At 40.3% G+C, this 14,048-nt stretch overlaps 1 protein-coding gene across 3 annotated transcripts in view; it reads left to right on the forward strand.

Annotated features, from left to right (window-relative positions):
* Window positions 1–14,048, forward strand: part of LOC106952817 (protein TANC1-like) — a 42,651-nt gene that overhangs the window by 3,497 nt on the left and 25,106 nt on the right. For all 3 annotated transcript variants that reach the window (XM_015041181.1, XM_015041182.1, XM_015041183.1), the window contains 7 exons: window positions 53–145; window positions 1,645–1,775; window positions 3,897–4,197; window positions 4,815–5,096; window positions 12,480–12,596; window positions 12,746–13,036; window positions 13,769–13,872. In XM_015041181.1, coding sequence (XP_014896667.1) covers window positions 53–145; window positions 1,645–1,775; window positions 3,897–4,197; window positions 4,815–5,096; window positions 12,480–12,596; window positions 12,746–13,036; window positions 13,769–13,872 — 1,319 coding nt within the window. The remainder of the gene's footprint in view (window positions 1–52; window positions 146–1,644; window positions 1,776–3,896; window positions 4,198–4,814; window positions 5,097–12,479; window positions 12,597–12,745; window positions 13,037–13,768; window positions 13,873–14,048) is intronic.

A 14,048-nucleotide genomic window follows, 5' to 3' on the forward strand; every position in this document is an offset into this window, starting at 1 on the left:
TCCTGGCTTGCTCTTCCTCCCTCTCCCTCCTGCCTCTCCGCCGTGGCCAAAGGACGGGTGAGGAAGCCGGAGTATGTGGACGGCTCTTCCAGTACGAGAGAAGCTCTCATCTTTGCTTCCTGCCGTGGCAAGCCGGACCACAGAGGTGAGAACAGGAGCCCATGGGCGTGTTTTTAGCATCGTGTCTGTTTTTTTTTTTTTTTTTCCCCAGGTACTGATCAATGAAGCTGAATAAGAGTCCGAGTGGGGGCTGAGGCAGGGGAATGAATGAGGTGAAATAGAAAATAGAAAGTGTGTTTTGTCTGCGTGCTAGTTACACCCCTGAAGGCTTTAAAAATAAGTTTTTCTCAAAGATGTGTGTCTGTGCAGGGCAAAAATTGTCTTTGTGGTTTCAAGCAACGAGCTGTTTTGTCTTCTAAGTCCTCACTAAATTTGGTTTGCGCAGATTTTGCTACATCAAAGCCGACGTGGTGTAAATACACCTCCTCGAGCTTTTTTTTTTTTTTTTTTACCCTGTGTTTTTGACCAGAGGGCTACCCTTAGGCTAAACAGATTTCGTGAGGCATCTTCCCTTCCCAGTTGCCAGGCACCTCTCAGCTTCCCGTTTCCATTGGCAACTGCCAGGTGGTTTGATGAATGGTACTGGACATGCAGAAATGTCCTCATGTTACTCCAGATTGGACTATGCTAACTGAAAGGAAACTTTTCCTCCCTCTGCACCTCTTTTAAGTTTTCTGCTGCCTGTTGAGGTGTGAAATCTGCAAAAACAAAAATGGAGAAGCTTGCCTCTTGAAATCAACCTTAATTTTCTTCCAATTACAGTCTTGTGATTGGCACATTGTGTGGTATAAAAGAATATATATATATAAAACAAAAAGTAATGTGGTGTGAGATCTTCAAATGGAAAGCAGAATGAGAAAGTAGCAGTGGAGGGAGTGAGAAATGAATGTGATGTCTTAACGAAAAGATGTTTGTGAGGAGGAGTGAACTGTTCCTGTAATCCGTGATGCTCCGTCATCCTGTTATTTTTTTTGTTTTTTTGTGGGGTGGGGGGGTATGCCTACTCAGTATTCATGTGACTCAGCTGAGATCAGTACATACATGTGGTAAGATGACGTAGTAACGTAACGGTGGGCACAGAGATGTGCAAATGCAACAACTCTGCTACAGCCTTTCGTTGCTGAGTTGTTGAGCACACGCCTCGGATGGGCTGGGGTCATGGCGTGAGGGGAGGCTTAAGCAGTGATGAATGAATGCAGCACATGGCTCGTGTCGGCCCAATTTTCTCCCGGAGAAACGGTGGCAGGCAAGAGCCGGAGCTCTCCGCTGAGTTCATTGAAATTCGCCGCCCGTCTCTCGACAGAGAGCACCTGGCAGGCGTAAAACGCGGGGAGCCTCATACAACCTCCCGCCGCTGCCCCAACCGGGGGACTGGAGAGCCACTGTTTGTGGACTCATAACTGTTGCAGCTGTGGGTTGACAAGGGAGGTCCGTACTGACCTGTAGATGCATACATATCTTGCAGGTGTGGGAACCTCACATGAGCAAAACGGAGCTAAAATGGGCGGCGTCTGTCTTCTTTTGGCTGTCGTTCTCCCGTTTCGTCGTTATTAACCAAGTATTGATTTTGTGTGTCCCCATCAGACCTCCACGTGGAGCCCCACCTCGGCTCCTCCCTTTCTACCCAGGAACTGATGACCAGACTATGCTTCTTATTGGGCGAAGCAACGGGCAGCACAGCTAGCTCTCCTATGGAGGACAGGAGGGAAAAGAAGGTGAGATATGCATTGATTTACAGCCCTCTCTGAGGTCATTAAGCATAAAAAATATAGATTTTTTTGCCTTTCTCTTCTTCTTTTTTTAATAGAACCATTTTATGAAGATAATCTACACAAAAGTAGATTTAAAAAAAAAAAATTATCATCGTCCACAGAGCTCCATTTGTACTCAGCATCCGACAGGTTTTAACCCCTCTGTGAGTCTCTGTGCCTTTGCCTTGCTCAGCCTTGGCCCATTTTCTCAGCCTCATTCCACCACCTGAGCTCCAGATTCAGTCAGCTTTGCAGAGATAGCACGGTTCATGTGAGGAATGTGGGTTGTCCTGGCTAAGATAGATGAGGCTCTGGTATAAAGGGAATAACAAGGAGCTGTTTAAGCTCCGCCGCTTTGCCTCCCAACAGTTTCTGTGTTGCAGAAACGTTGCATCAGTAATGAGGAGACTGTAAATCCACTCAATTAAATGAAAGGGTAAGGGATCTTCAGCCGGGGTTAGTTTTGCTTCTTCTTCTAAAACTCTGCAGTTTAGGACCAAAATCTCCCAGGATGTGTGATAAAAGCAAGTGAGGACTTATTGATTTTTGCAACGAGGGTTTTTATCCCTGTGGCTTTGATTTTGCATACATTTGCAGATTTGTATGCTATAATAAACTTTTTATGCTCAAAATGTATTTATTTAACAGATTTATTTTCCGTTTTGGTAGTGTCCTGTACTTAAATTATGTCGGCTTAGCATCGTAAATTATAATATTGCCTCGTTGCAGCTATAAAAACTATTCACTATCAGATTTGTCTACTTTCCTTTAGGTCTGAGTGAAGCAGCAGCATGTTAGAACTTTGATTTGGGAGTAAATTGCGCATTTCTATAGTAACTAAATTAGTTTTCATCATGAAAACAGTGAAAAATGATATATTTTGATTCCTATCTGACTGCTTCTTTAAATGTCCTCCTTCCCATGCACTAGCATGAAGGCAAGTGCTGTCACATGGATGAGATTCTTGTTAAAAAAGGATGATGGGTTATGGAATTAATTCACCATCATTTTGAAACAGAAGAAACCCACTTAACCTGTGAATGTTTGCTTCCTTAACTGTCCCGGGGAGTTTCCTGCAGACATGTGTTCATGTCTGCAGGAAGTCCAGAGTCTGATCATTACAACAGAAGTTAACGTCTACAGATTCTCACTGCTTCTTCTCCGTCTTATTTGGTCTCTGGAGGGATTATGGAACACATTTTACTTTTGCCTCAAAAATTATGATGCAAACAACATTCTTGTAGCTTTAAACATGACCAAATCAGACGTGTTTACATCACATTTTTACATTTTAAACGAAAAAGTATTTGCCTCGTTCTGCAAATATTTTGTCTTGAAAACATGTAACAAGTTCTCATTTAAAAAAAATACACCTTTACAAACAAAGTGTAAAACTAAGTGCACCCATATAAAACTGGGTATCTGGTTACATTTACTCAGTTACATTTACATAAGCAACTTTTTTTGAGAAAAAAGAAAAAAAAATTAGGAATAATTTTACTATGCTGTACTTTTTACTTTTACTTCAGTAATTTTACTATGAAGTATTGCTACTCTTAGTTGAGTAAAGTTTGTGGATTCTCTACCCACTGAATGAAAAACAAACAGGTTTAACCAAAAACTCACCAGAAACACACCTGCAGTTCATCAGTTTTATATTGAAAGAAACTGATTTGGAAAAAAAATTAAAAAATCTTTTGCCTGATTTTGTTATTTCTATAAATTATTGTCATCTTGGTCCTTAATATACCAAAATTTTCATTCAGTTTTATATTTTAGTCCATCTAATGATGTAATTTCTAAATATATTTTAAATTTGATGAGTTATTCAGTACTTGAGTAGACTTTTTACCAAATACTTTTTTACTCTTACTTGAGTAATTTTTTTGGATGGCTACATTTCACTTTTACTTGAGTAAAAATATGTTCAAGTATCAGAACCAGTAGCCAGTAGAAGAAGCCCCTTTATTTTCCTTTACTTGAAGTAGTCATTTCCTTCACCTTTCTCTATGTTATTAATTTTCATCTGTCTTATATACAAAATGTTGCTGAAATTGCTTCTCTTCTTTCTTCTGTTTGTTTTAGGGTGACACCTCTGCCCAAGGGGGGAGTCCCAGCTCCACTCTTACCTGCAGCACCACTTCCCCTTGTACAGAGAGCCCCACATCCACCCTGAGCACCAGTGCTGGAGGCCAGTCCCTTCCCCAGCCTTTACCCTTATCCTCTCCTCACCGTGGCTCCAGCAGCAGCCCCTGTGGGACGCTCTGCAGCCCTGCACACAGTCCTACCCCCTGTTCTACTTCTGGACTCATCTCTGTGAGCAGTCCTGGGCCTCCAACTCAGAGCCCCACCTCAACCTTGGAGAGCAAGGATAGTGGAATTATAGGTGAATATAATACAATGTCTTTAAATTGTATTTTTTCCACATTCAGATGTTTTTTAATTTTCTTCAGCAGCTGCAGGAGTGTCAGTAAACGAGAAAACACAGTCAGCTGTAAAAAAACAGAAACAAAAAAAAATAATAACCATACACATACATGATCTATTTTTATTGATCTATTTAATGCATGGTGGAGCTATTTTACATTTAAAGAAAAAAAAAATTTAAAATTGTTTGAACATAAATATGTTTTAAATCTTCAAACATACACCCTAACCTCACATGTGGTTTTTCTGAGCCGCTTGTGCCACCTCGGCCTTAAGGCTTCAGCTCCCTGCTGTCAAAACTGGGACACTGCTGTCTTTGTTGCGTATGGGTCTGATTCTCTCAAAATAGGACACTTTTTTTCTCCTTAAATAGAGTTTGTATTTATAGTTGATTACAAAAGACACATCAAGTGCAACGAAGCCCCGCTGATCAAAGAGGTCATGTCTCCTGTTTTTCTCTGTTGATTAGGTAAAATGCGTGTTGTATTTTACATCTTTGAAAAAAAAAAAGAAGTTTACAACCGTACTCGAGCTGTTCTCAGAATGTCTCAACCAGATTTTCCTTCCCCATTTCAGCAACCATCACAAGCTCCTCTGAGAATGAGGAGCGCAGCACTTCCAGCGACGTTCTGACAAAGGAGGAGGCCCCGGGGGGCAGCGGCGGTGTCATGGGCCGCGCGGGCGATGACCGCCATCCCGGTCAAACCAGAGACAATCTGACAGCTCCACAACCTGACGCCTTACCCAGGAGTGAGATCATGGAGCCCAGGACTCCGCCAGCACCGAAAAGACCCCTCCCGCAGCACCACATTCAGGGCCTCTCCTCGCTCGCGATGCCCCGTCCAAATTCAGTGGCAGGTACAGCTTGACAGAGACGTGCTGTGTGCTTGAGGAGTTTTGAAAATGGCACATGTAGCTAGAGCTCTGCAGTCAGATCCACCTTTATGCACAATACAAAGCGCATAAACTTCCATGAATTCCTCTGAATCACGTTGGAAGTTTCTAATCAAGCAGCCGAGACTCCAGGAAATCTGAGAATAGTCCTGATCTTAACGCTTCTTTATGCCACGTTGTGCCCGTTTTCGCACCTTCATAAACTTTAAACAAATGAGACACAATTAATGAGAAAGAGTTGCCTAAGCTCCCATTATGCTGCACATGAAGTCGGCTAATGAGCGCATAAACGTAACAGCTGTGACCTGGGTGATTAATTAAAGGAGGAATTAATCTGGTGTGAATGGCAAATTGATTGAATTGATTGTTGATTCGCCACTTTCTAAATACAGTAGAGGCGTAATCTGCGAGATCTCTGCGATGCAGAGCACCTTGTACTGGTGCTCTACTTGCCACCGAGGCCGGGTACGCTCAGTGAGCAGCACCAGTTAAAAGTCCTGGGAGGCCTCCAGTTGTCATAAAAGTAACGCCGCCCCTCCCCTTCTCTCCTCAGTCACAATCTTTTGCTGGTGCGCTCGGCTCTTTTTCTTCCCTTAGATGTCAGTTCATTTGTGGTGGAAGCAAAAAGGAGAGATTCCCTACGGAGCGGATTCACAGTAATGCCTGCCAGTTTTTTGTTGTTTTTTTTTTTTTTCTGTCAGCTGGTGCTTTCATTTAGACACTCTTGATGAATTTCGGAATAAAGATTTACCAAGCCGCACGTACAGCGGCTGCAACGATCCCCTTTCGAATTCATTAGGAATTCAAATGCACGAAGCGAAATGCGCATTATGATTAACGATGCAAGATCACATGCGATTCTGACTTCTTACTGGATGAAAAATGTTGCTGTAGCAGAACTGTAATTGTGTGAAGCAGTTTGAATACACAAAATGCTGCCTCAAACACACATTAAAACTAGTGCATGTTTCAGCGACCATGATGAGGTCTAATTTTACTGTAGGTTGAAAGGCTAGAAAGCCATGTGTTGTGGTCATTGTGTTCATAATTTGAAATTATAGTTCCAGCCTGGTGGGCCTTACATTAGATAGAGCTCATCACCCCAAAGACTTTTTTTTTTTATGAATGTGTGTTTTACATTGTTTAAAATGCAAAACATTACATAAACATTAAATGTATAGGCCCAAGTCAAATGAATTGTAATAATATTTTGGGATTTTTTTGAGTTAAAACAATACATAAGTATTTGAAAACAAATAAGTTGTAGCCATTTTGGGGGGAACAACATGTAGCTATTGCTCAGGGGAAGTATTGAACCTGTCATGTATCAACTGATGCATTGAAATTTGCATTAGCAGGACAATTTCTTCTGTTGTGGATAAGGCACCAAAACTGGCTCAAGCTCAGGTGCCACATTCTTGTAAATCTCGTCCTGGTTGCAGTAACATTTCCACAGACATGTTCTTGATTTAAATCAACATGCATGTTTTATCATACTTTATAGATAGCGGTGAACTTTATGGGAGATGTTGGCAGAGAGAGAGCATGAAGCAAAGTCAGGGCCTGGAGGTGTGCGAGAGGTTCTTGCATATTTTGACTGTATCTGAATTCGATTCAGAATCTTGAATTTGATTTGGATTCTCTAAAACTGGCACATCAATTTGGCCCATTTGTCTTGTAAATTTACATAAAGTGACAGTTGCTGTTGTGTAAATGAGATAAACTGAATGGTTGTCTGTGTCGTTTTTCTGCAAAACAAGTGTGTAATATTATTCCTCAGCCTCCTTCAGTTTTTGTTTGGTTTGTTCTGAATGAGAAGCCCCTGGTAATGTATTTGCTCCTTTGCAGCTAGCACTGCTGTGGGAGCAGGCATTTTTACAAGGTACACATTGTTACTGTTGAAGTGAAACAACTTATTTGGCTGACACATTTCATTTCAGTTAAGTTTATTCGCCAGCTTTACAAACTGAGCAGTTTATGGGGGTTTGACTTAATGAACGCTTATATTTCAAAACTGCTGCTTCTATTGAATGGATGGAGATGGAAGATTAACAAAAGCAGCCCACTGGTATCCCAGAGCCTGTAGTAAATCTTGTTTTAATGTCGCCTTGCCTAAATCCTGTCCGAAAGCTGGTGTCGTAATCTTCTTGTAGTAAGGTCGTGTAATGAAATAATGTAATGAAAATCATTGCTTCTGTTGTCTTTCAACAAATGTAACAGCTATGACAGAAATGAAAAGTGGGAATGACATTTTAATTGGTTAGCCCTAACTGCACTTTTTAGTTTTAATTAGATTTTTTTTTTAGATTGTATTATTTTGTTTGCTTCCAGTCTCTTTGCTGACCTTATTAAGTTGTAGCTGTTCCTAATACTGCCTTTGAGATACCTTGGAAATCAGAACTCAGATCTGTGAATGGCATCTTACCAAACGTCAGTGAGAGAAAGTCAATGGGCTTTTGCTGCTGTTGATCACAGTGATGCTGCTGAATGTTTTCAGCTACCTGGTGCTTTCCGGCACTGTAGGCATTGTAACCATGCAGGAACATGTGTTTTAAACAGATGTTGCTCCGTACTGCGGCTGTGACTAATTTGCTATAGTTAGATACAACCGAGACAAGTGCAGATAAGTGTGCAGGCTTTGTGTTGGGGTTTGAAGTTGAGGTTAGTAAGAAACCTCTGACTGTCTAAGCAGGAAATCCGACTTCACAGGGTGGTTTCTGTTGGGTTTTCTTGAACTGACTTAATTGTGGTTTTTGAGCATCTGCTTTGTCGTCTCAAACCCCAGTTGGTGATTGAACATAGCCGGTCGCACTGGGCAGGTTCAGTCGTACGTTTTAGCTGGTAAACGGGAGTTTTCCTTGTCACTGTCACCACATGCATGTCCGGTATGAGAGTTAACGACTCGATCCTTTGTACTGTCCACTATCCCCTAATGCTTGTTGAGGAGGAAATTTTGCTGTAAAGTCAGAGATTTAATGAGATTGAAATGCTTTTGATTGTATTGCTTTGATAATATGTTTATTGCAGTTCTAATAATGTTAACTATTCAGTATATTGTTTTTTAACAGAATTGAATATGTAAACATCAGTGACATTTAGCACTAGATATTCAAGTAACTATTCTTATTTTGCACAATATTTTAAAATTTTGGAGTTCTGCTCCTTGAATGACAGCTGTGTACCAAGCAATATTTAGGAATTTAATTAGTCAGGCTATCTGCTCCAACATGCTGTCTGCACTGAGCTGGCTAGGGGTGCACCGGTTGCGGTTTTTTGGTTGATCACCAATTACCAATCCTTAAAAAACCTGATTTTGTCTGATACCATGATTTTTTTGTCTTAAACGTCACTAAATATAGCAAGGAAGTTGCTGAGTTGGCAACAGTGGGGTGACTATTGTTAACTGCAAACATGAAGACATGACCTGGTGGACCGTTCTAGTTTTTATTTTTTATTTTTTTCAGTTTATTTACTCAGTTTAATAAATTCCATGATGAGCTTACAACATACTGTTTTACCAGATAATACAGATCTGGATCGGCTTTACATGCAACTATCGGTCAATCACTGATCTCTCAAAATTAAGGAAACCAGCACCAATAAACCGGTTAGCTGATAAATTAGTGACAGCACTTTCAAAATGGCATTACCTTAATAACAGTACTGGATCTTCTTTATTTTTCACACCATGTCTGTCTTTTGCATCTTATTAGAAGGACTGCAAATGTGGGCATGCTAATGACAGAAAAACATGTGCGATTTTGAAACCATAACTTGTCAGAAATTTCTGAATATAATCTTTGTGACAAAAAACAGTTTTAAAGTAAACCCCATTTTCTGAATTCCTCTGAAGTAGAAACATTTAGCCCGAGTGATTGTTCCACCTGCGACATGTCTCTAGACGATGTTAACCTCTCAGAGACGCCGGGGGCTTGTCCGGGGCTGAACAGTTAACCTTTAAAGTGTTGAAGGATCAACAAGTGTTCTGGGGCAATCAGCTAAACAGTCATCAGCAGCAAGGATGAAGGTGGGCAGTGAGTGTGGGATAGGTTGGACAGCGAACGGGTGGAAGGATGAGTTGTTCTGGTGTCTCTGTGTCAAACTGGCTGAAAACATGTTTTTACTCATTCACTGTATCGTTGGTTCTCTCAGACATTTGGCCTGGCTGTCTTTAGCCAGTAATCTCTCTCTCTCTCTCTCTGTCTCTCTCTCTCTCTCTTTCATCCCACTCCACACCTCCTTCACACTGTTTTTTCTGCAGACTGTGCTCCGTCCTCTCACTGTGGATGTTCTTTCAAGCTGCAATTCTCCACTCTTGTTTGTAATTTCATGCATGTGCCATATCCTAAAAGACTTCTCCAGCCTGGTGGAAGAAATGTGCGTGTGTGTGTGTGTGTTTTTATATTATTTTACTTTTCTGCTGCATATTCCTTGCACCACACCGATTGAGTTGTATTATTACAGTTTCATGATAGTGATTCAAACCGATTTGTTTCGCATAAGGGAGGCCCACGTTGTCCACAGAACAGGTTTTATGCTCTCTTAACAGCCCAGTAAATTATAATATTCACAGGCCTTCAATCACAGTCTCTCACAGTAACACTCTGCTGCTTCTGGAGGATGATGGACACATAGGGCTAGCAGATGTATCAGAAGAACACAGTCTTAGAAGTGTGGGTTGAAGGATGTACAGTAATTTAATACATTTCTGTGTCTCTATCTCGCTGTTTGAAATAAATGAGAAATGAAAAAACTACTTGTATCGCTAAAGAGCAGCCACATAAAGTTTTTAAAAAAATGTAAGACTACCACTGCACTGTAAGATTACTGAACTATAGGACATAAGTTTGGCACATTTTGTATCGCCTGTTTTTTGATCTTTTATAGTCCAAAAGGATTCTCCCTTTTTTTTATCCATCTCACTCTGAACAGTTTAGAGACAACAGTGTTATCAGATTTATAGATTTTACACCATTTCTCTTCTGCATATATGTATCAGTGCAACCAGCTGCCTTTAGAAGCAATCTAATTACTCTAAGTAGAATCCTCCTGAGTGTAAATCCATGTGTTTGTGAAGGCATCAGATGTTTGTTTATGGAGGACAAACAGCAAAATGAACACACCAGATAAAGCAGAGGTGAAGTTGTAATTTAGGTTTAGGTTATAAAAAAATATTCCTGGCCTAGCATTTTGTCAGCAGTTTCTGTGGCAGAAAATTCACACCACACGACTCCTTCAACGTCCTAACCACACTGAGGCATGGAGGTGGCTGCATCATACTGTGGGACATGCTTTTTCTCTTTTCTTTTTACAGCAGGGAAAGGGAAGCTGGTTGCTTAAATGAGTTTATTGGGACAGAGTGGGTCAATCCTAGAAGAAAACTATGTGAGCTAAAAAATAAATTGTGAACTTGTTCACTGAGCTTGAGCTATTTTAAAAATAAAAGTTTGGATGTGCTAAGCTGGTAGAGACACACACACCAAAGCACAATCTGAATGCCATGTACCATTTCCCTTCCCTGTGTCATTGTACTTCCTAAAATCTTAATAAACACATTGTGAAACACAAAGTTAATACACCAATTCACACAAAAAACTTAAATAATTAGAAACTTTAGAAGCTAAAAACTTAAAGATGAGCAAAAATAATAAACTAAAACAACTTCCATCCCAGTAAGCAGAAACAGTTCTACTTGCAGTGGATGTAATCCATTTAGCTGGTTCTCTGCCATGCTTGGATTCATAAACCGCTTGGATTAAACTCAGAGAGGAACTACAAACAGATTAAACTAGAATAGAGGTTCTTCACTGTTTTTTTCCCCCCTGCAAGCTTAACAGTCAGAAAAGCAGCTAAACCATAAAATGAACTGATTTTTACAGCATGTAAATGTTTTTCATATGGTGATAATCACACAGTAACAAAAAAGTATTATAGCTTATTATAAAAAGCTATTTCTGTGTCTCTCCAGAGAGAGCATCACTTTCTAGTTCCCTCTCCTCTGTATTCTTGAGAAACTGAATCTAATGAACTTTGAAAATGTCAAAAATTTTCTTACCTTGGATGTATTTGTACCTGCTTGTAGGGTAAGGGTCCTCAGTTGCTCAGCAACCTCAGAGCTATTTTTTATTTTTTTTGGTAACTTGTGAACCGTACAGTGGGAATTATCAGGTGGCTTTAGGTTAAACCTCCCGGGACCAGCAGCCCAACATGTGAAACTCCTCACCTGCAGAGCAAACAATGAACCATGATTAATCCCTTCAGTTTAAAACTGAAGCAGCATCATGCTTTCGTTAATTTGAACTTTTTTAGTTTTGCTAATAGCTTTTTTGTATCGTATGGTCTTAATGATTTGCATTTGCATTTTAAACATTGTAAGATATTTGCTATGTTTCTTTTTTTCAACCAAGCTAGGCATTACGAAATAAATTAGACTGTAAATGCTAGAGCCTGCTCTATTTGTTCATCCTTGACAACCCTACCTTAATAAATGAATTAATAAAGTAAACTAAAAACTGGACTGAAATCATCCGTAATAAGAGTGGTAAATCCACACTCAGCCCCTTAATGGAAATATTGCTGGAAGGTCCACAGTTAGGAGTGATTAGACAGTTAGTGGTTGTACATTACACTTTGGCACACAGAAAGTAATAACAACAGACACTTTCCAATGTGCATCATCAAGTCTTCTGTCATCAGAGCTTTAATATACAGTTGACTTGTTCTTTCTTCCTTTTTGGTTCAGTTTTGCTGTTGGATGTTTTGAAAAATTCGCAAATTATTATTATTATTTATTTTTTATTTTTTTGCAAAAGACTAAAAGGTGCACGACACATTTAATTCTTACTGTTTCCTGCAACATGGAGTGAAGACTCAGCTAAAAATCATTATAACTGCAGAAAGTGAGCTATGATAAACTCTGTGGCGTGAGTGGGTTTATAGTTGGAATGTGGGTGTTTAGACATCTCCTTTTATTTGTTTTTGAGAACTTCAATGGGATGTTTCTCATTTCCCAAGTTGGTTTCTGGTTGGCCAACACATTCTTACATTACAATCAGATGTATTCCTCCTGATGCCTTTGTCAAAATCCCTTTTGACAAAGGTACAAAAGGCATTTTATACATTTGTCAGATTCAGGCTACTGAGTGTGAGATATGTTCATTCCTGCTTTCTCCGTCTTGTCTCCTCAAGGTCACTGAGCTTGTATCTTTATCTGTTTATGCCTCACATCTCCATGGATACAGTAATTGACTTGCATATCTGCAGTATGCAGGTGGTTTCTTTTTTAATGCACATTTCCTGCATGTTTCTCACACACTGAATTATTTCCAACCCATTCTCTCTGCACAGCAACAAGCTCCACTCGACTGGAGGATCTGAGTTATCTGGACAACCAAAGGGCTTCGGGGCACCGGGGCTCCGTCCGAAAGCACAACACAGCTGGGCGCACAAGTGATGACTCCAAAGGTACTTTCTGGTTTCACTTCGGGGTATTTTTTTCATTCAGTGGGTTGCAGAAGCACCGACAGATCTGTAAATCCCTCTCCCCAATCTCTTAAGAATGCATAAAGTTATCCACTCTCAAACTGCAAACTCTGTCCTCTCATTGTGTGCAGGGAGACTGGTGCCATTCAAGCAAACAGACATAATGCTAAAACCGCTGCTGTTCGAAGTCCCAGGGGTCACTGCAGAAACGCCTTTCGTCGGCCGGGACTGGCTATTTGCACGGCTGGAGGAGGTCTTGAGGAAAACGAGCACCTGCGAGGGCCGCGGCGCAGTCATAGTGGGGAACGCCGGATCGGGCAAGACCGCCATCATCTGGCGGCTTGTGACGCTCAGCTGCCACGGAATGCGAACGCCGCAGGGAGCCGCCAGTGACCCCCACAGCCCCAAATCCTCCCCTAAATGTAAGATTGGTTTAAGATTAGTTGAACCTGAATTCGTTATCCTCCAGTGAAGTCAAATTCTTTTGAGTTATTGGGGGAAAAAAAGTTTTTGACAAGTAGTTAGCAACTAGGTCACACAATCTTTGTTCAAGTTCTCCCCTGAGGTTTGTCTACTGATTGCAGTTTTGTAAGAAGAGGGAGATTGTTGTTTTTTTTCTCTTCTTCCTCCCTTGAGTGGCACAGAAACTGTTCTTTTGTCTGAACAATGCGAAGACAGCCCTCTCATGCGAGTGGTTTGTGCACATAAGTGCACAGTGCACGCTGCGACATGCCAAAAATTTATCTCGAAGAAATGTTGACGAAAATGCAGGAAGGGATAAAATTTGAATTTTATTTTCTTGATGTTTTCTTGATTTCTTATTTGCAGACCTGAGTATTGTCATATTTATAGGATAAAAGCGAACTAGCATGGAAAATGCCGGGTTGCATTTATGTTTTAGCACTGTTGCATTATTTAGTGATATCTCTACTGTATAATGTCATTTCATTTTAACTTGACTAAGGATACATCAAGGCAGGAGAGCAGCTCTGAGTCGATGATTAAAGGTTCTTTTTTTTTCTTGGTTTTGCTGTTTCCAATCTAGCTTCCAGGAGAAGTAAATACTTTTCAGCATAGAGATGTTCTAATTATGCATTTATTTTACTGATTTTCTTCATGGTAGCTGTGCATGTCTTGTTTGTGCTCTGCTGCAGCTGGAGACAAGCAGGGAAAAGCAGCCTCCAACCAGAGCTCTGCTGCAGGAACAAGTGATAATGCAGGACAGAGGAAGGAGGCTGTGAGATGCCTGGCTGCCAAGGTAATGGGAAAATTCATATGCATTTACATTTTCTTTTTGGCTACCAACTGGTTGGTTTAAAAAGAAAGATGGAAAAAAAAAAAAAAAAATATATATATATATATATATATATATATATATATATATATATATATATATATTTTTAAAAAAAAAGAGAAAAAAAAAAAAAAAAAAAA

Source organism: Poecilia latipinna, unplaced genomic scaffold (assembly GCF_001443285.1).
Source record: "Poecilia latipinna isolate Pla-1442-1.1 unplaced genomic scaffold, P_latipinna-1.0 Scaffold541, whole genome shotgun sequence".
Taxonomy (NCBI): Eukaryota; Metazoa; Chordata; class Actinopteri; order Cyprinodontiformes; family Poeciliidae; genus Poecilia; species Poecilia latipinna.